This window comes from Manis javanica, chromosome 11, assembly GCF_040802235.1.
Source record: "Manis javanica isolate MJ-LG chromosome 11, MJ_LKY, whole genome shotgun sequence".
NCBI classification, from domain to species: domain Eukaryota; kingdom Metazoa; phylum Chordata; class Mammalia; order Pholidota; family Manidae; genus Manis; species Manis javanica.
Window position 1 is genome coordinate 26017685 of NC_133166.1, and position 23475 is coordinate 26041159.

The 23475-nt window shown below is 34.0% G+C and overlaps 1 protein-coding gene and 2 pseudogenes across 1 annotated transcript; all 3 read left to right on the plus strand.

Moving 5' to 3' along the window:
- The first annotated feature begins 1019 nt into the window (after positions 1–1019).
- Positions 1020–1759, plus strand: LOC108407094 (olfactory receptor 52N4-like; annotated as a pseudogene).
- A 5580-nt stretch (positions 1760–7339) lies between these two features.
- On the plus strand, positions 7340–14011 carry LOC108407093 (olfactory receptor 56B2-like; annotated as a pseudogene).
- Positions 14012–22176: 8165 nt separating this feature from the next.
- LOC140844220 (olfactory receptor 56B2-like) lies at positions 22177–23136 on the plus strand. The gene has a single exon (XM_073215697.1). It carries the CDS (start codon positions 22177–22179, stop codon positions 23134–23136), a length of 960 nt encoding a protein of 319 aa, XP_073071798.1.
- The last annotated feature ends 339 nt before the right edge of the window (positions 23137–23475 follow it).

The following is a 23475-nucleotide window of genomic DNA, read 5'->3' on the forward strand; positions in this document are numbered from 1 at the left end:
CCCAACATTGAATGACATTGTGTCATGGATTTCCAGACACAAAAGCCCAATAAATGCCTATCCAATAAAAGACATATATGTACACATATACCTCTACCATCATATCATTACCATTAAATTTGAAAGTATACAAGTTTAAAAATGTTCTTAAATCCAGAGCCATAAAGACAAATACATGAAAAAAAGGAGAAGGAAGAGTTCATCTGAGAAGGATTAAAAAAATAGGGTCTTAATATCTATCTGCAGCTAGGGGATTGACAATGCCTTTGAAATTCATACATAAGGAAGCCTCATCTACGTATGGCCTCCATTTACTCACTTATAAAATGCAGGCTAATAAAAATACTTATTGGGCTTGTAGTGAGGATTAAATGAATTAATATTTATAAAATTCTTAGAACTGTACCTGGTACGTAGTAAGCATAAATATGAACTACTATGAAGAGTAAGTACAATAATAAAGAGGTCCTAATCATGTCAGTTGAGATTTACTGTAAGAAAACACCCAAAGGGAAACCTGTATGATAATCAACATTTAAATAAGATATAAATATATAAATATCAATCAGAAAGATCATAATATAATTACACCTGATTATAAATTTATGAAGATTGTATCTATGGCCTTTTGTCTTAAAATAATGTAGACAGTATTTATCAGAGAACCTGGCACATAGTGAGTACTAAATACATGTTTGTTGAATGAATTAGTAAGTCAGTAAATTAACAAACACTGCATATTTGGTTTAAACCACACTTAAGCAAACATCTCCCAGCATTTTGGTTCTTAAAATTTGGATATTAAAATGCAGTATTTAACAGGGAGAAGAGACTGAGAAAAAAAGAAATTACAGCTGAGTTTTTTTTTTCTTCTATTTTTCCAAACCTGGGAGGGTCAAAAAACCAAAGAAAATAAAAATAAAAATAAAATGCTACAAGCTTCTTATTGATCATACCTACTTAGTCATGATAATTCTGAACCAAACAGATGTGACACCAGCCTTATTCATGTTTGTTGAATGAATTATTTTTTGGCTATGCTCTCCTTTACTCACCTTGTCGTGTGCTCTAGTACAATCCCTAAATCTCTCTGCATCTTGTGTTTTCATCTCAAAGAAATCAAATTTGAAGAATGCCTAATCCAGATGTTCCTGGTCCATACCTCCACAGAGATGGAGTCTGGGGTGCTCATGCTTATGGCCCTGAACTGCTACATGGCCATATGTTATCCTCTGCACTACTCAGCTATCCTCACCCAACCTGTCATTGCAAAGGCTGGGCTTGCAACTTTCCTGAGAGCAGTGTTGCTCATCATACCCTTGATTTTCCTTACCAATCACCTGCCCTACTGCAGAGGAAATATAATTCCCCACACCTACTGTGACCAGCTATCTGTAGCCAAATTATCCTGTGGAAATATCAAGGCCAATGTTATCTATGGTCTGACGACTGTCTTCCTGATCAGGGGCTTTGACATCCTGTGCATCACAGTCTCCTACACCATGATACTCTGGGCAGTGGTCAACTTATCCTCAGCAGGCACTCGGCAGAAGGCCTTCAGCACCTGCACTGCCCACCTGTACTGCCCATCTGTGCTATTGTTTTCTCCTACAGTCCTGCCTTATTTTGTTTCTTTTTAAATCACTTTGGGAGCCATACAATTCCTCCATCTTGCCACATCATCGTGGCCAATATCTACCTGCTCTTGCCTCCCATTATGAACCCTGTTGTCTTTGGGGTGAAAACGAAGCAGATATGAGACTGCATCGTAAGGATCCTTTTCAGGCTCTATGGGTACCAAATACCACGGAGCATGAATGGGATATTTTAGTGGAAGAGATGGAAGAAGGAGAGAAGGAAATCATTGGCTCTTTAATCAGAGTCTAATGATACATCTTAAGAGTACAATTTTGGTCATGGAAAGGGAAGAAGCTGAGTGGGACATTAAATGTCTTTGGAATTCCCAAATCACTGGAATGGACCCTCACACCCTATGAGTTTTCACATCTTCATCCCTGTGGAGGATTAGTCTCATCATTAACTCAAATTTCCATGGACAAAAGATAATGATAAGTTGAGTAAATTATCAAAAGAAATGAATAAATCAGAAAGAGATAATTTGCTGCCAGATTCCAGTGTCGTTTTTTCAAATGGTGATTTGAATATCTAATTGAAAGACAGTTGATAGTTCCTTCAGGAAAATATATGCTGTATTTTTCTCATCATTACCAAAATTTCTTTATTTTCTCAATATCATTTTGCTGATGGAAAATTTAGTAAATACCCTATGTGGTCAATAGTATAATGAGATTTCAGCCTCTGGATTGTAGTTTGGTAGTAAGTTAGTCATCTGATTTTCTCTCCTCTAGAAAACAACTGAATGTCCAAAGAAAATTATCCAAATAGTAATTATATAAGTGAAGAAACCTTGTAATATGGAAAGAAGAACAGAGTAAGCAAAAAAGAAATGGATAAAAACAATAAATTTTTTTTCATCTTTAGTTTTATAAAATATGTTTTGGCTATTGAAGAAAAATTTATAACTCTATTGTGGTTCTAAGCTTATGTTGAAGAAATATTAAGGTCAACTATGAATGAAATAAAGGTAAGCTGCACAGAAAATCACAAGGATATAGAAAAACTCAACTATATCACCAATCAACAGAATCTAATGGACAATTATTGAATAATCTACCCACCAATATCAAAACACATATTATTTTTCAAGTGCCCATGGAACATATACCAAGAAAGACCTATTCTGAGCCAAAAAACATTTAAAAAGAATTGAATGCATATACTATGTATTTTCCAACTACACAGGATCAAACAATAAAGCAATAACAAAAGATAACAAGAAAATCTGCAAACACCTGAAAACTAAGCAAGACACTTTAAATAATCCATAAGTCAAAGAGAAAGCCTCAAGGGTAATTTAAAAAATACATTGATTGAATAAAAGTAAATTCATTATCAAAATTTCTGGAACACACTAAAGTATTGTTGAAAGAATATGTTTGAGTAGTAACTACATAAGTTAGGAAAAAGGAAAAGTTCTCCAAGCAATAATCTATGCTCCCACCTCAAGAATCTATAAAAAAGACTAAGAATATTTTCCAAAGCAGGTAGAAGGAATGAAATAATAAAGATGAGAAAAGAAATCATGAAATTGAAAACAGAAAAATAAATAGAAAACCAACAAAGCATCTAGCTTGGTACTTGAAAAGAAAATTTACAAATCTCTAGCAATTTTGACAAGGAAAAAAGAAGAAACAGTTAATACCAAGAGTGAAATGGGATATCATGTTGGACTGTGGAGACATTAAAGAATAAGGAAATACTATGAACAACTCTAAACAAATAAATTTAACAACTAAGATAAAATGAATCAATTCCTCAGAAAATAAGTGACTACAACTTACTTAATATTAAAGATGTAATTTGAATAACTTTGGAACTATTAGGGAAAATGAATTTCTACTAAAAAAAAGTAATCTGCAGGGCCTGGCAGTTTCATTAGAGAACTCTATCAAATATTTAAAGAAGAATTGACACCAATTTTATGCAATATCTGACAAGAAATAAAAGGCAAGGGAATATTTCAAAATCATTTTCATAAACCTAGTGTTACTCCAATACACAAACTAGAGAAAGACAGAACAACAAATTCTATAAAATAATATCACTTATGAATGTAGACATAAAAATGCTTTAAAAATGACAAAATTAAACAATAAATGTTAAAAATTACACACTATGGTCAAGTGAGGTTAATTCTTAAGGTGCAAGGCTGCTTCAGTACTCAATGATCAACCAGTGTAAATACCAGACTGACAGGTTAAAGAAAAAGAATTATGTCATCCTACCAATTTATGAGAAAAAGCAACACCCATTCTTATTTTATTATTATGGCTAAAAACACATAATAACCACTTTAACCATTTTTAAGTGTACAGTACATTAGTGTTAAATATATACACATTGTTGTGTAACAGATCTCTAGAACTTTTTCATCTTGCAATACTAGCACTCTATATCCATTGAACAACTGCCCTTTCCATTCTCTTCCCCATCACTGGTAACCACTATTGTATTTTCTAAGAGTTTGACCACTTTTTAAAATTGTTTTAATTGTGGTAGAAATATACAATGTAAACTTTACCGTATTAATGATTTTTAAGGGTACAGTTCAGCAGAGCTTAATGTATTCACATTGTTGTGCAGTAGATCTCTAGAACATTTTCATTTTACAAAGTTGAAACTATACCTACTGATCAACAGTTCGTCACTTCCCTTTCCTCTTACCACCTTGAATCATTACACTTTTTACTCCTGTGAGTTCAACTACTTTAGATACTTCATATAAGCAGAACCATGCAGTGTGACTGTTTGTTACTGGTTTATTTCACAGCACAATTTCCTCAAGATTCATCTATGTTGTAGTATATGACATGATTTCTTTCTTTTCTGAGGCTGAATAACATTCTATTATATGTATATGCCTTGTTTTTTTTTATCCATTCAACTGTCTATGAAGATTTAGGCTGCTTCTACTTACTGGCTATTATGAATAATGCTACAGTGAACATGGGCATGCAAATATCTCTTCCAGAATATGTTTTCCCTTCTTTTGGATACATATACCAAGAAGTATGATTGCTGAGTTATATGATAATTCTGTCATTAATTTTTTGAGGAAATTATAGTCTTTTGCGTAGAGGTTGTACCATTTTACATTCTTACTAAGAAAGCATAAGTGTTCCAGTTTTCTACATCTTCACCAACATTGGTTCTGTTTTCTTTCTTTTCTTTTCTTTTTTTGATAGTGGCCATCATAACATGTGTGACGTGATATTCATTGTGGTTTTGATTTGCATTTTCCTGATAACCAGTAAGCTTGACCATCTTTTCATGTGCTTGTTGGCTATTTACATAACTTCTTAGGGGAAATGTCTATCCAAGTCCTTTACCTATTTGTAATTAGATTATTTTTTCTGTTGAGTTGAAAGACTTCCTTATATATTCTGGATATTGTTCCTTATCAGATATATGATTTGCAAGTATGTTGTCACATTTCACAGATTTCCTTTTCCCTCTGCTGTTTGTTTCCTTGCTGCACAGAAGTTCTTAAGTTTAATGTAGTTTCATTTGTCTGTTTTTTTTTTTTGCTTTTTTGCCTGTGTTACTCGTGTCATATCCAAGAAATTATTTACAAATGAAATTAATGAGGATTTTCTCTTATGTTTTTTTCTAGGATTTAAAAAATTTCAGGTCTTACGTTTAGATCTTTAATCCACTTTGAGTTAGTTTTTATATAAAGTATAATGTAAGAGTCCAACTTCATTCTCTTACATAATGATGTCCAGTTTTCCCATCACCATTTGTTAAAGAGAATATTTAACAAACAGTGTTGCATAGTGTTGACATATGTCAAACATCATTTGACAATATACATGAAGATTTATTTATGGAGTCTCTATTCAGTTACATTCCTCTGTATGTCTCTTTATGTCAGTACCATACTGTATGGATACTGTAGTAACCTGACTCCATAATACCAAATGAACTTTCTTCAGGTTTCCTGTTTCTTTCTTCTGCTTGATCAAATCTGTTGTTTATTCTTTCTAGTGAGTTTTTTGATTCTTCAGCCAGAATTTTTATTTTTTTCTAAAAAGTTTCTATCTGTTGATATTTTCATGTTGTTTATGAACCTTTTTCCTGATTTTGTTTAATTGTCTATCTGTATTGTCTTGTAGTGCTTTGAACTTCTTTAAGATGACTATTTTGAATACTTTGTCAGGTAATTCACAGATCTCCATTTCTTTAGGGTCAGTGTTTGAATATTTATTTTAGTTTTTCTTATGCTGCAGTTATTATTATTCTTGTGATGTGTGCACTTGAAAAAACAACTACCTCTCTCAGTCTTTATGAACTGTTTTTGTATAGGGAAAGACCTTCACATATCAGCCTGGCTAAACATTCTGGGGATCTCTCAAACCTTTTACGGGGATGCATCTTCTTGGGCTTCAGCGGTACTCTCCTAATTAGGGAGGTTCACTGGTTTCTTTTTCAAGAGATTTTACTATCTTACCTTCCAATATTAGTCTGCTTATGAGAAGTACTCAGGCACTACAATAAACTGCTAAGCATTCTTTTATTTTCAGCAGCCCCCAGACACCCAAAGTGCACTAGGTCTGTCATTGTTCCAAGTCAGGAAAGAAAAAACAGTCCCTGGGCAGCCCCCTAGAAAACCAGAACAGTGGACATACATATGCTGGTTCTGTCAGGTCTCTGAGTCAGGGGAGGCAGAAACCAGTCTCTCTGACAGACCCTTGAGAAACTGGAACATTGGATGCACATTTCATTGTTGTCTTTCGCTACCAAAGAAAAAAGCTGCCAGTTGGGCTTTTCTTCCCAGTTGCAGTAAGGTGTGCAAGCTTGGGAAGGGGGCTGATGTAAGTGAAATAAGACAACTTTTCTTACCTCATTTCAGTGCACCTATTCTTGGCTTTGGGCTTGCCTGGTATACTCAAACTACTTAAATGGTTTCTGTAGTTATTCTAAAGGTTTTTTTTTTGGTGGGGGTGTCGTATATTGTATATATTCTGCATTATAGACTATTTTCTGATATATGATTTGTGAATATTTTCAGCTATTTTCTGAATTATCTTTTCTCTTTCTTGAAAGTGCCCAAGAGTCTATAATAGTTGTCTTTTTAAAAAATATTTTGATGAAATCTAATTTATTTCTGTTCCTTTGGTGTTCAAGAAATCGGCTTATTATCTCAGAAACCACTGCCAAATCTAGGGTCATAAAAATCTACCCCTATGTTTTTCTGTGTTTTATAGTTTTAGCTCTTATATGTATATTTTTAGGTGTATATTTATATTAATTATAATATATATTATTATATACTTATATCATTCATATATATATATCAGTATATTATATAATAGCATAATTATTAAATAATATACTATGTATAATACATAGCATATTATTTTATATTTAGGGTTTTGATCCATTATAAACTTTTACATGTGGTATAAGGTAAGAGTCCAAATTCATTCTTATTTTGTAAAAGAAATGGGATGTGTGGTGAAGCATGATGGATTAGGACAGCAAGGTAAAAACCTCCCCCCACATACACAATGAGGAAACAACAGCACAGGCACCTAATCCTGTAAATGACGTGAAGCCTGCAGAACAGATCACCACAGCTGGTGACAAACAGAGGAGCAGGCTGAGGAGGGCGAAGGGGAACAGCCAAGATCTGTCAGGAGCCAAGCCCTTCAGCCATTCCAGCCCACAAGTGGGGAGGGAGAAAAGTGGGGAGAGGATGAGCACTCAGGAATCCAGTACACTTGGTCCTGAAAATCTGCATGTGGAATATGAGTCCACATTGCACTGGGCTTCGGTGGTTAATGGGGCTGAACGCCAGGTAGAATTGGAGCACTTTGAGGGGGCTGAGAGCCCTGTTGCTTGTGGAAGACAGTCATGTTCTATTGGTCCTGCTGAGCCCAAACACAAAAGTGGCAGTTTCAAAGATTTATCAGCAGCAGGAATTTGGCCAGATGGGTAGAGGTCAGAGGGAGCTCTCTCTGGAGGAGAAATGAAAGGCAGTCAGCCCTTTCCCAGCCCTCCCTCAGCCCAGCTTGTCAGGGGCTTGCAGGAGCTAACTCTGAACTCTGGCTCACTCCCAGTAATCCATGGTGTGTCTGCCCTGCCAAGCCCAGTCAGTACAGCAGCCACCTGCCATTACTAACCGGCAGGCAGAAGACAGCCCCACCTACAATGAATCCCAGCAAAAGTGCCTCACATCACACAAAGTGCACATACAAAGATAAGCTATGGGGATAAGCAATTGCCTGAAGACAGGCAGAAAGACAGGCCCTGCCCACAGTCCATCAACTACAACTGTGGCTCAGCTGCAAAAGAGAGCTAGGCACTGGTGACCCAAGAGCCTTGAGCTTCTGGGTACCACAGGATGCCCAATTCATAAGCCATTACTTTCAAGACCAGGAGGCATAGCTGATCTAATGCAAAGTAAGAAACACAGAAACTCAGAGAAAATGAGGAGGCAGAGGAATATATTCAAAACAAAAGAATGAGATAACACACCACAAAAAGGGCTGAATGAAACAGAGATCAGCAATCTTTATGATGAAAAATCCAAAGTAACAGTCATAAAGATATTCACTGAACTGGGGAAAAGAATTGATGACCTCAGTGAGAAATTCAACAAAGAGATAGACCATATGACAAAGAGCCACTCAGAATGGAAAAATACATTAACTGAAATAACTACAATGGAAGGAATGAATACCAGATGGCTGGAAGCAGAGGATGAATGGGAAATAGCTCATGAATTCCAAGTTCAATTTCACCACATATTAAACGTGAAGTTAGACAAGTTTCTTAACATTTATATGTATCAGTTTCCTCATTTATAAATAGAAAATAATGGTACCTAACTCCATAGAGGTTATTATAAGGATTAATTTTTAATATATAACATAGAATAATTTATGGTATATAAGAAGTATTATATAACTGTTTTCTATTTTTATTATGAAATAAGTAGTCCTGAATGCAGCTTGCATAAAGGAAAATTCTCAATTGTGGGAAATAACTTGGAAGGCATGTTGTGTACACTCTGTGATATTAAAATATGTGTATGTATCAATATGGAATATTATAAAATCATCTATTTTTCTGATGTGTGTATGTCTGTGTGAGGTAAGTCAGGGAGAGTAGAACTGAGTTGGTTCATTGAAATCTTCCTGAAGACTATGCCTAAGAGAATCAAGCTACTTTGCAACCTCTCAGAGAGCGGAGAGTACAGTTTTTCCTCCCTTGATATAACAGAGCTCAGACTACCTAAGCTAAATACAACACAATGCAAGAACTCTAAGTCTCTATTTTTCTGGTGGTTTATCAGTCAGTATTATTTGATATCTAGAGCTCAGCAACCCAGTTATTTTCAGAGGGTCCTCTCTTACAACTGGACAAGTCCTAGAGACACAAATTGAGAGAAAAATCCCGCTGCAATTTCTGTATATGCAAAACATAAAAAAGATAGGGGAGAAAGATTTTATATTCTGCTTTTCCTTAAAAACTTTCAAAAAGCTTTCTTTAAAAAGAAAGCTATCTTGAAACTTAGACACTTAAGAACCTTTATACCTGTATATAATAAAAGCTAGCTCCATCAAACCCAAATAAGGATGTTAGCTAAATGATGTGATTTCAGTACTGACATCCATCCTCTGGGTTTGACTGACTTCACGCTGACTTGGGATTTACAGCTCTAGGTAATTGGTTTTCTTTTCACAAAGCAGGTACCTGAGTTTTTCTCCACTGGCCACAAAATCCTATAGTCTGCCTGCAATAGCTATAAACCAGCTCTAGTTATACTGAAGTTCATCACCTAATACAAGTTGAGTATAGCACCCCCACAGTAAGCATGTAGTTGGGGCCTGAGCCAGTCTTTTAATATTTTGCAGAGATTTGGAGATGCCTTATAGAAGACATGGACTCATTTGTGACAGGAGCATCTGCATCTTGACCCCCAATGACTCCACAGAAATCATGAAAGATACTGTGTGTCAAAATAATCTAACATTGGGAAATCTTACAAAATATTTTGATATTACAAAAGAATATAATTTCCATAACCACTATGCCCTAATAAGTAAAAAAAAAAACCTAGTAAAGTAAATTAACACCAATGTTCTTTAGAATCATATTCATTGTTTTGTCAATTTTCTTTTATTAGATACTTTGTGTCTTTGTAATTCTTCACAAAATTTTCCAAGCCCAAGATTTAGCTGGCTGTATTGTGATTGTTCTCCTGCCCCTTTGACTTTCTGTACATATTCATACATTTTTCTTAGCTTTCTGAGTCCTAGTAAGCAGTTTTATGGTATCAGGCCTTGATGGCCACTGTCAGAGTAAGGAAACAGCCATTGAGGACCTCATTTAAATTGATCACATAAATATTAATTCTTCTCCTATACTGCAAGGATTCTAATAGAACGTAATTCTTAACCCAACCACAGGAGCTAGAAATAAAAATTGTCTTATTTTATAGATTAGAATAGAGAATCCTAGAGGCATATATAATTCTTTAAGTTCATAAGACCACATAGAGTTATATTTGAATATTTGAATTTTTGCTGAACTTTAAGAATGATACATTCATTTGGTGGCTCTCAATAGAAAACCATAATTGAAAGGACACTTAGTTTCTTTCAAACATCTGACAAGCTATGTTTATGTTTAGCACAAATAAGTGGATAAATAAATACAGTCTACTGCAAAAACATATAACACAGCTTTCTTCCAAATAACTTTCATGTTTTATAGGTTTGTCTTAAGTTTCCTAATTTCTTACTTCAAACAGTTTTATTTTCTGCAACATTAGCCACATATTTTTCCTTCCTAATCTGTTAGCCTTTGGATCCTCAGAACACTGTTGAATAGAAATTGAGAGAGTGGGCACCCCTGCCTTCTTCATTAAATCAACAATCTTTAAATTTGTTACATAATATTTACCATATTACAAAAGTTCCTTTTTTTGGCCTGGTTTAAATTAATTTTTTAAAAATCATAAATAGATAAAATCAAATATTTCTCTGACCTATCTGACCCATATTGATTTTCCTTTAGCTTAAAAAAATGTTTTAATAAATGTTATTTTTTAGAGCAATTAGGTTCAACACAAAATTAAGCATAGGTGCTTCCTTAAAAAATAAAAAAAACAGAATTATCATATGATCCAGCAATTCCATGTCTGGGTGTATAACCCCCAAAAGTGAAAACAGGATCTCAAAGGCATACTTGTACATCCACATTTATAGCAGCATTACTCACACTAATAAAAACTGAAAGTAACCCAAGTGGCCAGCAACCAATGAGTGGATAAGCAAAACGTGGGGTAGATGTATATAAGCATATGGATAGTGGAATATTATTCAGCCTTAAAAAGGGAGGAAATTCTGCAATATGCAGCAACATGGATGGACCTTGAGTATCTTATGCTAAGTGAAGTAGGCCAGCCACAAAAAGACAAATCTTTTATTATATGAGATATCTAGTAGTCAAAATCATAAAGAGATACAGTGCAATGATGGTTACCTGGGGGTGGGGGGATGAGAGAATCAAGAGTTATTGCTTAATAGTTACAGAGTTTCAGTTTTATAAGATGAAAAGAGTTATGGGGATGGATAGTAGTGATAGTTGCACAACACTGTGAATGTATTTAATGTCACTGAACTACACACTCAAAAATGGTTAAGATAATACATTTTATGCTATACTGGTTTTGCCTCAAGAAAAAAAAATGTGCAGAAGATACAGAGATAATCTTGTATATTCCTGCCCCCATACATATATATTTTTTACTTAACATTGTAACACAGTGAATTACAATGAATATATTTTTAATGCTAAATTACACTTGGTCATTCATGATATATCTATTTTTATAGGCTGAATAATTAGATTTCTTAATAGTTGAAATTTATAATCAAAATAGTCTTAAACATTTCTTCTTGAAATGCATTTTCCACTTTAAAATAATTTAGCAGTTGCAAAGTTTTCCTTTTTATAAATCCTTGAATAATATATATAAGGTAGTAATTGTATCTTTTAAGAAGTAAATTATATTTTAAGATGTAATATAAGACTTATATCTTAAATTCTCTGGCAAATTTTTCAGTTTTTAATACATTTTCAACTTCTGTTTCAGTTTATTTACCTGTTTAATTAGTTATGATAAGTTACATACTCTTCAAAACATTGTAAGTTTCCTAAATATTCAATTTTGAGTCATAAAGTAATTTACAATATTCTTTAATATTTCAAAATAATGTTTCCAAATGCCATGTCTCAATTTTTTATTTTTGTTTCCCACTGAATACTTTCTTAGGTTGTGCGTATTTTATGAGTTTCTTTAAAGGATGTCTTTTATTTTGGGGGGAATTCTTATTACCTTATGCCAATTCCATTACCTCACTGTCTTATTTTTTATTCTGTTTTCTTTGTTTACTCCGAAGTCAGTTATTATAATGCTTTATATTAATTGATTAGTCCACTGCTTCATTAACACTTTTTTGTTTGTAATATATGCCTCCAAAGTTATAGATACATTAAATATTTTAACCATATTCTAAAGTTTTAATTTTCTTGTTTTTTTGTTCTTTCTGTGATTTCAATTATTTTATATTTTATTTATTGCTTCATACAACTGCTATCTATGCATTTTCTTGTCTTTTTGTGTCTTTGGCCTCTGTGACATTAATTCTTTGTTATTTCTCACTTATGACCTAGAACATAGCTGATACACATACCTGTGTGTGTAAAATGGTCTACTTTTTGCTTGTAGGTTTATATTTAATCCTTTGGGTACAAATTGTTAATAGTGCTGTCAAATCTATATCATTACCAATTTTTGTTTCATATTCATTTAAAGAAAAATATCTTAAAATTTCTTACCATAACCTTGAATTTGTCATTTTCTAGTTGAATTTCTCTCAGGTTAAGTTTACAAGTTTGGATTTAGGCAAGTCACAAACATATTTTCCTGTTAATTTTTCCTTATATCACTGTATAATTTGTTTTTAACTTCAGTAATCCTTTAAAAATATCTAATATTGATATTGTCAAATTGTTTTATGTAAGAATATCTGACTCATTATATACATTTGTTTTCCAGCTTTGTATTTTGTGTCTTAGAAATAGTACAGAGTTTTAAAAATTGTCATCTGAGAACTCTTTTTCAATTGGCAAGTATACACTATAATAATTATTGCAGTTAAAGGTATATGCACTCTTTGTTTCCTGTTTTCCAATACCCATGATTATACTTTATACTTTATTTTGGCTTTGGTAAAATATCCATTATTCTCTTCTAACCCTTTATTGTTTTGACATGACTCTCTCTCCAGCCCCATTCCTTTACATTTTTTACATGCTTATCTATCAGTAGTTCTCACCTCCTCATAAATAATACAAGAACCATGGACACATAAACTGTTTAATTCTTGCAATTGAAAAAATACATGATGAATATTAATATTGAATATTTTTCCTCTTAGAGAAAGGTGTTCCAGGATCTCAGACATTTCAACAGATCTAAGGTCCAGGTCTTCGAGTTCCTCCTGGTGGGGTTCCCAGGCATAAATGGTGAATCCCAGCTCTTGGTGCCAACATCCTAATCCTGCTCACCATCAAACAAGAGGCAGCACCGCACCAGCCTATGTACTATTTCCTGGGGGTCCTGGCTGTGGTAGACATGGGCCTGGCCACCACCATTATGCCCAAGATTCTGGTCATCCTATGGTTCAATGCTAAGGCCATCTCTCTCCCAGAGTGCTTTGCTCAGATGTATGTCATACATTGTATGGGCATGGAGTCAGGTATCTTCGTCTGCATGGTTATAGATAGATATGTAGTCATTTGTCAACCTCATCAGTAATTACTGAATCTTTTGTGGTCAAAGCAACTGTGTTCATGGCATTCAGAATACCCTAACTACTGTCCCAGTGCCCGTGTTGGCTGTTCAGAGACACTACTGCTCACAGAACCAAATTGAGCACTGTCTGTGCACTACTCTTGGAGTCACCAGCCTATCCTGTGATGACAGGAAAACCAACAGCATCTACCAGCTAATTCTGGGCTGGACCCTCATGAGAAGTGACCTTGGCATGATTATTATATCATATTCCTTGATACTTTACTCTGTGCTGAAGCTGAGCTCAGCAGAAGCTGCATCCAGTTCCTAAATACCTGAACTCCGTACCTTATCGTAATCCTATTCTTCTACATAATCATCATTGTCATTTCCAACACCCATAGTGCAACAATGATAGTTACCCTCTTCCCAGTTATACTCAAAATACTGCATAATGTGATTCCTCCTGCCCTGAACCCCATGGTGTGTGCTCTCAAGAACAAGGAACTCAGGCAGGGCTTACATAAGGTTCTTAAACTGGACATCAAAAGCAAATAATGTGCAGAAAGGGCTCACTTGTGTAACTGCCCACCTATTTATCCATTATATATATATAGTCTCCAATCATTGTAAATGGCAGAAGAACTAAAGAACATGAACACTGTGGCAACTTTTCAGTTAGTAAAAGAAATCTGTGGCAAAAAAAATGAAACTTCAAAAAGAAGTGATGAAAATGGTATTTGAAATCTTAACTATTAAGTAAACTTTTCATCATAACACAATGAGACTGATTGTTTCAAGGAACCCAAGAGAAGACAAGTAGAATATGCATTTCATTCTCGTACCTAGTTGCCCTGGCTAGAACATTTATTTACCAAGCTTTTCTTTTTCATCGTAGAGTCTAATCCATGTATATTGATGTAGTTATGATAACATAAGACTTACTCCTGCCATTTGTTTATTTGCTTTCCAATGTATTTCATATCTTTTAAATGGACTTGAATAGATATTTCTATAAAGAAGGGATGCATGGCCAACAGGTACATAAAGACATGCTCAACCTCATTAGTCATTCAACAAATTCAAATCAAAGCTGTAAGATACCACCATATTCCCCAAACTGCCTATATATATATATATTTAAAGTAACTAGTTTTGGAGATTTTGTCGAAACAGAATCCTCATGCATTGCTGGTAGGAATGTAAAATCATACATAAATGTGGAAACAGAATGACAGTTACTCAGAGCACTGAACAAAATTTCCAAGTGACTCGGCAATTCAGCTCCTAAGTATATACCCAAAACTCTTAGAAACAGATGTTACAACAAAAACTTGTACACAAGTGTTCATAGTAGAATTTTTTGACAAAAAAATGGAAAAAACCCAAATTTTAATTAGCTGTTGAATGCATAAACAGACTGAGGCATATTCATATAAGGGATTATTATTCATCCATAGAAAGGATGAAGTGCTGATATACACTGTTATACAGATGAACTTTGAAAATACATGCTACACAAAAAAAGCCAGACACAAAAGCTACATGTTTCATGATTCTATTTATATGGAATGTCCAAAATAAGTAAATCTACTGAATCAGAAAGTAAATTAGTTGCTGCCAGGGGCAGTAGGAACACCTCAATACGGAGTGACTAATTACCAATTGTGGAGTTTCCTATTGAGGTAATGGAAATAAATATTCAGGGATTATATAATACTCATGGTTGGAAAGCATTGTGAATGTACAAAAAGCCACTGAACTGTACATTTTTAAAATGGCTTAAGTGGTTAATTATATGGTATGCTAATTTCACCTATGAAAAAAGATAAAGTGGAAAAAACAGTGCTAAAGTGTTCTGCACTATGTATTTATTATACCATTTCCTATAAAACAAAAGAATCCATGTCTAAAAACAAAAAGTGGTTAAAGAAATTGTGTAAATACATAGATAATTTTTATTTAATGATAATATTACTGAATAATCTTATTTTAAATGTGATTATTATATAATGTCAAATGAAAAAGGCAGAATTTATGTTTTAATATAGTATTATCTGAACTTTTTAAAAAAACACATGTAGCAAGTGACTATTAAGAAATGTATCACATTACCTCTATATTGTAGAATATGAGTTCTATTTATCTACTTCTAAACTCCTTTTTATTTTTCAAGTCAATAAAAACATAAAGGCACTGATTTTTATTAATAATGAAAGTCTTATAAAAGTAGAAAGTTATTGTTTTATATTTTTACTACCATCAACCATGATTATTATCTCAAAATTTGGGTACAAAATATTCCTGACATAATATATATACATAATAAGCCTGAGTTTTTTATGGTTTTCTATAATGCCATAATATTCATAAACATCACTTGAAAGAAAAAATACAAATAGATGAACATATGAATGTTTATGAGAGTGATTGAAACTTTCTGAAACATTGTGTTTCCACCTTGTATCTTCAAGGGCCTTACAGGGAAAGAAACAAAAACCTTCAATAAATAATAAAATTTCTGATTTTCATTAAAATTGCCTGTGTCATTCTCATTCTATATGCATTACTTCAGACACAAGCACACCAATATAGATACATGCACGTGAAATTATTGTCTTATTTGTCCATTATAAAGGCGTTAAGAATGTAAAGTTTCCCCTGTTTTCCTTCTAGGACAGAATTTGTTGATCCCCACACCAGTACCTGTGTCTCTGATGTTGTATAATATCCCCTTGGGATACAGAGCACACATCATTTTTCTTTAAATATTCAGTTCATTAGTGCAGATATCAAGGGATTTATGTTTGACTGATGTGCATGTACATATATAAGTAGAATCATGATGTGTTTGGCCAATATCCTGAACACCTGGACACAGCTGCATTTGGCTTACTGTTTTGCTCTCCAAAAACTAAGTAAGATACTGAAGGACTTCAAAAACAATGGGAAAGAGGTTTTTAGTGTATGTGAATCGATTATTATATTCTCAGAAACACAGCTTGATTCCATCCAGCCAGTTGAAGGCATAAGTGTGGTAAAAGATTGGGTTTTTTTGAAAATGTTTATTTCCTTAATTCTCAGATTATAATTCAATACAACTTTCTATCTTGATCATGAATATCTATGTTATTTGCCTACCAAAGAGGAAACACTGGTTCTGTTGTAGTGGAGGCTGGCTCTGAATCACTCTCATGACAAGTGGAATAGCTAGAGGAGAATTCTCAGTCCTGGTCACATTCCTGCTTCCTACCTGCCCTCCCAGTGTTCTCAGATATGAGCTTAATATACTTGCTTCATTTCTAGAGAGGCTTATTTGTGACTGTGTTTCTTCCATTTATGTAGTAAAACTTGCTGGAAGGAACCCATTGTCATTGAGAGAAGACCATGGGACATAAAATTGATAACCATCTAGTGAGGAAATGCATTTATTGTCTGTGGGGTGTGAGAATGAGGTTCAAGAACAGATGACATATAATTTATATGGCATAAGTGCTGCTATTCATGTGTTCATGTTGCTACTTCATTATACCTGCTGACCCACAGTAACATGAGCCTATTTCCTTGCAGAAAAACTAAGTTGTAATGTGTCAAAACCATCTTAAATCTGTTTTGTAAAACATCTAATATAATTTGTAGTTAGTACTATACTACGTGATATAAGCTTGGATCTTTAACAGGGTTTTGCAAATGCATTAAAAATGGACCTAAATTTCACATGTAACAATAAAACCATTTTTAGTAATAACAGCAGAATTACCAAATCGAAATAAGAGGTTCATAGTAGGATGTTTATCTCATATATGGTAAATATATTCTTAAGAATAGAGCACAAGTAATCTCAGAGATATATTTCCTGTTCTCAGTTTATGGATATCTATGTTTTCCCTATTTTTCTACTTTTTTTCAATTACATGGACATTAGAATTAAGAGTTGACTTTTCAAAAGTATTGGGATGAGGAATGGGGAATGATCTTATTTTTCAACATCTCTTACTGTTTCTATACACTCGTCATAATTTTTCAATAACATACTTCAAAGCCTATCATATTACCACAGCAAATCATATATATGTGTGTGTGTGCATGTATATGTCAACATACATATATATGAGTTGTTACCTTTTTCTTTCTTGATGATAATTTTAAAAAGAAATGTGGGAAATGTAATGTATATGAACATTAAGCATAAATTAATAAGCCTGACAGAAATAAACTTGATTACAGTTTCACTATGTAAGGAACAGATTCTACATTGTAATCTCCTGGTATCCTTCTTCCTGTAGTGCAAATTACAAGACTTTTGTTAGTCTTGCAATTATTAGCTTAAGTCCATACCAATATTGCTAAACAGAAAATTAAGGATTATCTACTAAGTTGTGAAGATATAAATGAATTCCCCACTTTAAAATTCTCTACCATGGACTAATTAAGTGGAAAAGATAATTTTAGAGTTTTATTATTTTGCTGGTGGAAAACCATATTAAACTTGGAGATGAAATAGTTTGGTATAATCAGCCTTAATTGAGCTGTGTTGATCATATCATCTATTATTTCTCAGTAGTGCTCTTGATACAACTTTTACTGGTTTTGCTCCTATTTTGTCTGACATTAATATTTTCTAATCTAATCTGGTTTTGGGGTATGTGCTTGGTGTGTTAATAAGATTTTTGATAATGAAGAAAAGCTTCGTGATGCTTGTGTATGGTTTCCTTTGCACATTGAAAAATATTGAAATATAAATTTAATTGATATGCATGCATGCGTTCTCATGGTGTATTTTTGTATATAAAATCATTATGAAATATGACCTATATAGTTTCATTAATTGATCTTTATTACCCAAACCACAATAATTGTTTTGCCTGTTTTCTTGTTTTTCTGTTTTTCTTTTTATTTCTTTTGTTTTATTTATTTCATTAAAGGAACATTTAGAATTTTAGTTTTTCTCTTTCTTTATGATACAGACACTGTAGTTCTGTTACTTCTGGTGGTCACTTGTGGTTTCCAAAAAAAATAATATTTAGACTATAATATACTAATTCTTACAGTCTATTATGAAATTTGATCCATTTGCACATTAACCTGTTTGTTTACTCAAAATAAATCATTCACATCTAATATGTGAACAATATCTGGCTAGACCCTGCTAATATAAACAAATACAAGAGGTCCAAATGCTAATGGTTTATTAAAATTATAATTGACTTAGGAATATAAATAGGCTTTTATAATACCATGATGGCAAAATTAAAAGAGATTGACCCATCAGCAAATGAATTCCTTATCTACAAAGCCTGCCACTTTTCCAATTATATCACACTAAGAAGATTTAAAAGGCGGCTCTCTATCCTCATATAGAAAGTTGAGTTTTCCCAAAGAAGGTGATAATTGAAGCTGAATGTAGTGCTGGGAAAGGCACCAAATGTAATAGAGACTGCCAAATCAGGAAGCTAAAAATGCCAGTGTAGGAAACACCAAACAGCAACAGAAGACAACACTGATCTGGCAGAATCCTAATCTTGCTTCAGGTCTAACACATTTGTCTTTTTCTCTTTGAAACATTTCTGCATCTCCTCCATTTCCCTCAGTTGCCATTTCTATCTACTTCTTTAGGAACTTTTTTGTACAACACCAGAATAGTTTTTGAAGAGAATCTAATTAACCAGTTTGCCTTGTGTTGCTTTGTTATTCCCAAACAAGTTGCTTTTTGTAGTCCCTAATCTGTCATCTGGAGAGGATACATAAAGACGAAACACGGATGTAGGTGAAAAAACTGAATAGGCAATAATTTGATATTTTTCATTCATCTGTTCTAAACAATGTTAACGGTACTCTTATGATGACTGGAACTTTACTGTGGGAAGAAATTTTAATAGGTCTATGAGTTCAGGCATCATAAAATATGTGAGGGTTAAGTTCAATATTTATATATAAGTGTAAGATGCCCTGTGTCCTTCAACTACTCAACACTAAGAGCGTAGAAGCCAGGCATATTATCCTCCAGAATGCACCTTGACGGATTCTTTCCTGAAAGATTGAAGTCCCTGAGAAAAAAACTTGTAAACACTGAAACTAAGAATGTTAACAATGAAGCAAAGAGGTCCCTACATAGCACACAGAATAAATACTAAAAATTGATGAACTCATTCACCACCTGGAATTTCAAACTGGCTTTCTAAAAACGTTTCATTAAGTATGAAATAGTAGGTAAGGATTGCAATATATTTGAGAATAAACCTGAATTAAAGGAAAAATAAGGAAAATTATAAAAATACACAACTGAAATTGATGTATTATGAATATAAAGTAATGAATCAGAATAGACATATTTAAATAAATATATGTATATTGATTTACCTTCACAATTTACATATATGATGAAATGACATTACTTGTGTTAAGATGAGTATATCTATTAAGTCTACATCCATATATCTCTTCTGTAGACTATTTTGTTTATATTTTCAATTAAAGTATAGTTAATATACAATATTATATTGGTCCCAAGTATGCAACATAGTGATTTGACAGTTATAATGCTCACCCCAACTAGTGCAGTTATGACACAGAAGGATATTACAGTGCCATTGACTATATTCTCTATGCTGTACTTTCATCCCTGTGACCAATTCATATTATGATTGAGATTTTGTACCTATTTATCCTCTTCAACTATTTCACCCACCCACACCAATCCCTCCCCCATGGTAACCACCAGTCACTTCTAAGGGTCTATGTGTCTATTGCTGTTGAGTTTTTTTATATTGCTTTTAGATTCCATATATAAGTGAAATAATATGGTATTTGTCTTTCATTGCCTGGCTTACTTCACTTAGCATAATCCCCTCTAGGTCCATCCATGTTGTCACAAATGGCAGGATCTCTTTATTTTTTATGGCTGAATAGTATTCCATTGTGTATATGTACCACATTTTCTTTATCCACTCATCTGTTGATAGACAGTTTGGTTGCTCCTGTATCTTGCCTGCTGTAAATAATGCAGCCATAAACACAGGGGTGCATATATCTTTTTGAATCAGAGATTTTGTTTTCTTCAGGTAAATTGCTTGATGTGGAATTACTGAGTCATATGGTATTTCTATTTTGGTTTTTTAAATAATCTCTATACTCTTTTCCTTAGTGACTGCACCAATTTACATGCCTACCAACAGTGTAAGAGGGTTTCCATTTCTCCACATCTTTGCCAATACTTATTACTGTCTTTTGGATAGTGGCCATTCTGACTGGTATGAGGTGATATTTCATTGTGGTTTTGATTTGCATTTCCCTGATGATTAATGATGTGGAGCATCTTTTCATGTGCCTGTTGGCCATTTGTCTGTCTTCATGGAAAAATGTCTACTTGGGTCCCCTGCCCATTTATTTTTAATTGGGTTATTTGGTTTTTTTTGGTGTTGAGTGGTATGAGTTCTTTATACATTTTGGATGTTAGTCTCCTATAAGATACATCATTTGTGAATATATTCTCCCATACTATATAGGTTGGCCTTTTGTGTTGATAGTGTCCTTTACTGTGCAGAAGTTCTTTTCTTTGATGTAGTCCCACTTATTTATTTTTGCTTTTATTTCCCTTTCCTGGGGAGATGTGTCCAGAAAAAAATTACTTATGCTTATGCTCAAGAGATTTTTGCATGTTTTCTTCTAATAGTTTTATGGTTTCATGTTTTATACTTAGGTCTTTAATCTATTTCAAGTGACTGTATTTTTTAACCACAATATTTTTCAAATAATCTCTGTCTTTATATTAAGTCCTTACTATTTGAAATATTGACAAACAAATAAAAAATTGACACACTTGATAAAATAGAACATGAAAATATTATATCCATTTTTACATTAAACATAATTAAATCAACTAATTTGCTTAGATATAGAGTCATTTGATAATTGGTAATTTAATTTCAAAACGTCTACTTAAACTCATTTTCTATCAGGTCTGATTTATTCATTATAGTGTGAATATCTGCACAGCTCCATGAAGAAAAGGTAGGTCCAAGTAGGGGAAAGTTACTCAAAGCCAGAATCAAGTGGATTTAAAAAATACTGAGATTCCAAAAACAGTTTTCTGTGTTATATTATTTGATTTTGGTCAGCTCATTAACAATTTTTGACATCATTTTCCTCACTAAAATATGGGTATGCTCAATTACATCATATATTTTAATTAAAATTAAGTGATATTCATGGAGACTTAAAAAATTCATGTACATGAATAGAGTGTTCTTTCAATATTCTACAGTCCTATCTGTTACATAGATGTCTCCCCATGAATGAATAATCTCAGCCTATCCACTATGTCTCTGAGAGAGTTACTAGTTACCAAAACCAAACCTAAGAGGCCAGCCTATGATATTAGATCACTTTTCTCTTTTCCAGCTTCCATGATTTATGTTGGAAGATAAAGATGAAAGTTCTGATAACTCTTATTCTCTATTCATCAATTATGAGAAGGTGGACATAATGTGATATACTCTATGTAGTTTTTCTGATGATTAACTGCTATAAAACATAGAGCATGCTACTACATGTCCTCTTTCACTACAAATGTCCAATAAATGTCAGTGGCAGGGTGAGGGTAAGGAAAATGAAGAATGCCTCTCTTCAGAAACACGAAAATTGTTTTCAACTTTTTGGAACAGGGTGACTTCACAGAGATTATTAGGAATAGTAACATTGAATATTTTTCCTCATAGTGAAAGATGTTCCAGGATGTCAGACATTCCAACGGATCTAACGTCCAGGTCTCTGAGTTCCTCCTGATGGGGTTCCCAGGCATTCATGAGTGGCAGCACTGGCTCTCCCTGCCCCTGGCTCTGCTCTACCTCTTAGCTCTTGCTGCCAACATCCTAATCCTGCTCACCATCAAACAAGAGGCAGCACTGCACCAGCCTATGTACTATTTCCTGGGGGTCCTGGCTGTGGTAGACATGGGCCTGGCCACCAACATCACACCCAAGATTCTGGCCATCCTATGGTTCAATGCTAAAGTCATCAGCCTCTCAGAGTGCTTTGCTCAGATGTATGTCATACATTGTTTTATGTGCATGGAGTCAGGTATCTTCGTCTGCATGGCTATAGACAGATATGTAGCCATTTGTCAACCACTACGCTATCCGTCAGTAATTACTGAATCTTTTGTGGTCAAAGCAACTGTGTTCATGGCACTCAGAAATACCCTAACTACCATCCCAGTGCCCGTGTTGGCTGCTCAGAGACACTACTGCTCACAGAACCAAATTGAGCACTGTTTGTGCACTAATCTTGGAGTTACCAGCCTGTCCTGTGACGACAGGACAATTAACAAGCTCTACCAGCTGATTCTGGCTTGGACCCTCACGGGAAGCGACCTGGGTGGGATTATTTTATCATATGCTCTGGTACTTCACTCTGTATTGAAGCTGAACTCAGCAGAAGCTGCATCCAAGGCCCTAAGTACCTGCACTTCCCACCTCATCCTAATCCTGTTGTTTTACACAGTCGTCATTGTTATTTCCATCACCTATTTTGCACCAAAGACAGCTCTCCTTATCCCAGTTCTACTCAATGTATTAGAAAACATCATCCCTCCTGCCCTCAACCCCATGGTGTATGCACTCAAAAACAAGGAGCTCAGACAGAGCTTACATAAGGTTCTGAGGCTAAACAGCAAAGGCAACTAACATGGACAAGGGGCTCACTTTTGTAACTTCTAACATATTTATTCATTATATTTCCAATCATGACTACTGTTAGAAAAACTAAATAAAATGTCACTGTGGCAGCTTTTCAGTTAGTATATAAAGAATGTCATGAAAATGAAAACTCAAGAGAAAAGGTGGTGAAATTAATAGTTGTTATCTTGCTTGTCAAGAAAGATCTTCATCAAAAAACAATACACAATGGTGTGTGTTGTCTCAAGAAATCCAAAGACAGGCTGAATGTGGAAAACACTCTGACAGTTACACAAAAGCTGAACACAGTAACCATATAACCCAGCAATTCAATGTCTAATCACAGCC

Bases quoted from the DNA above. Each gene is read 5' to 3' on its own strand.
- LOC140844220 (XM_073215697.1), top strand. From the start codon at position 22,177: ATGTTCCAGGATGTCAGACATTCCAACGGATCTAACGTCCAGGTCTCT.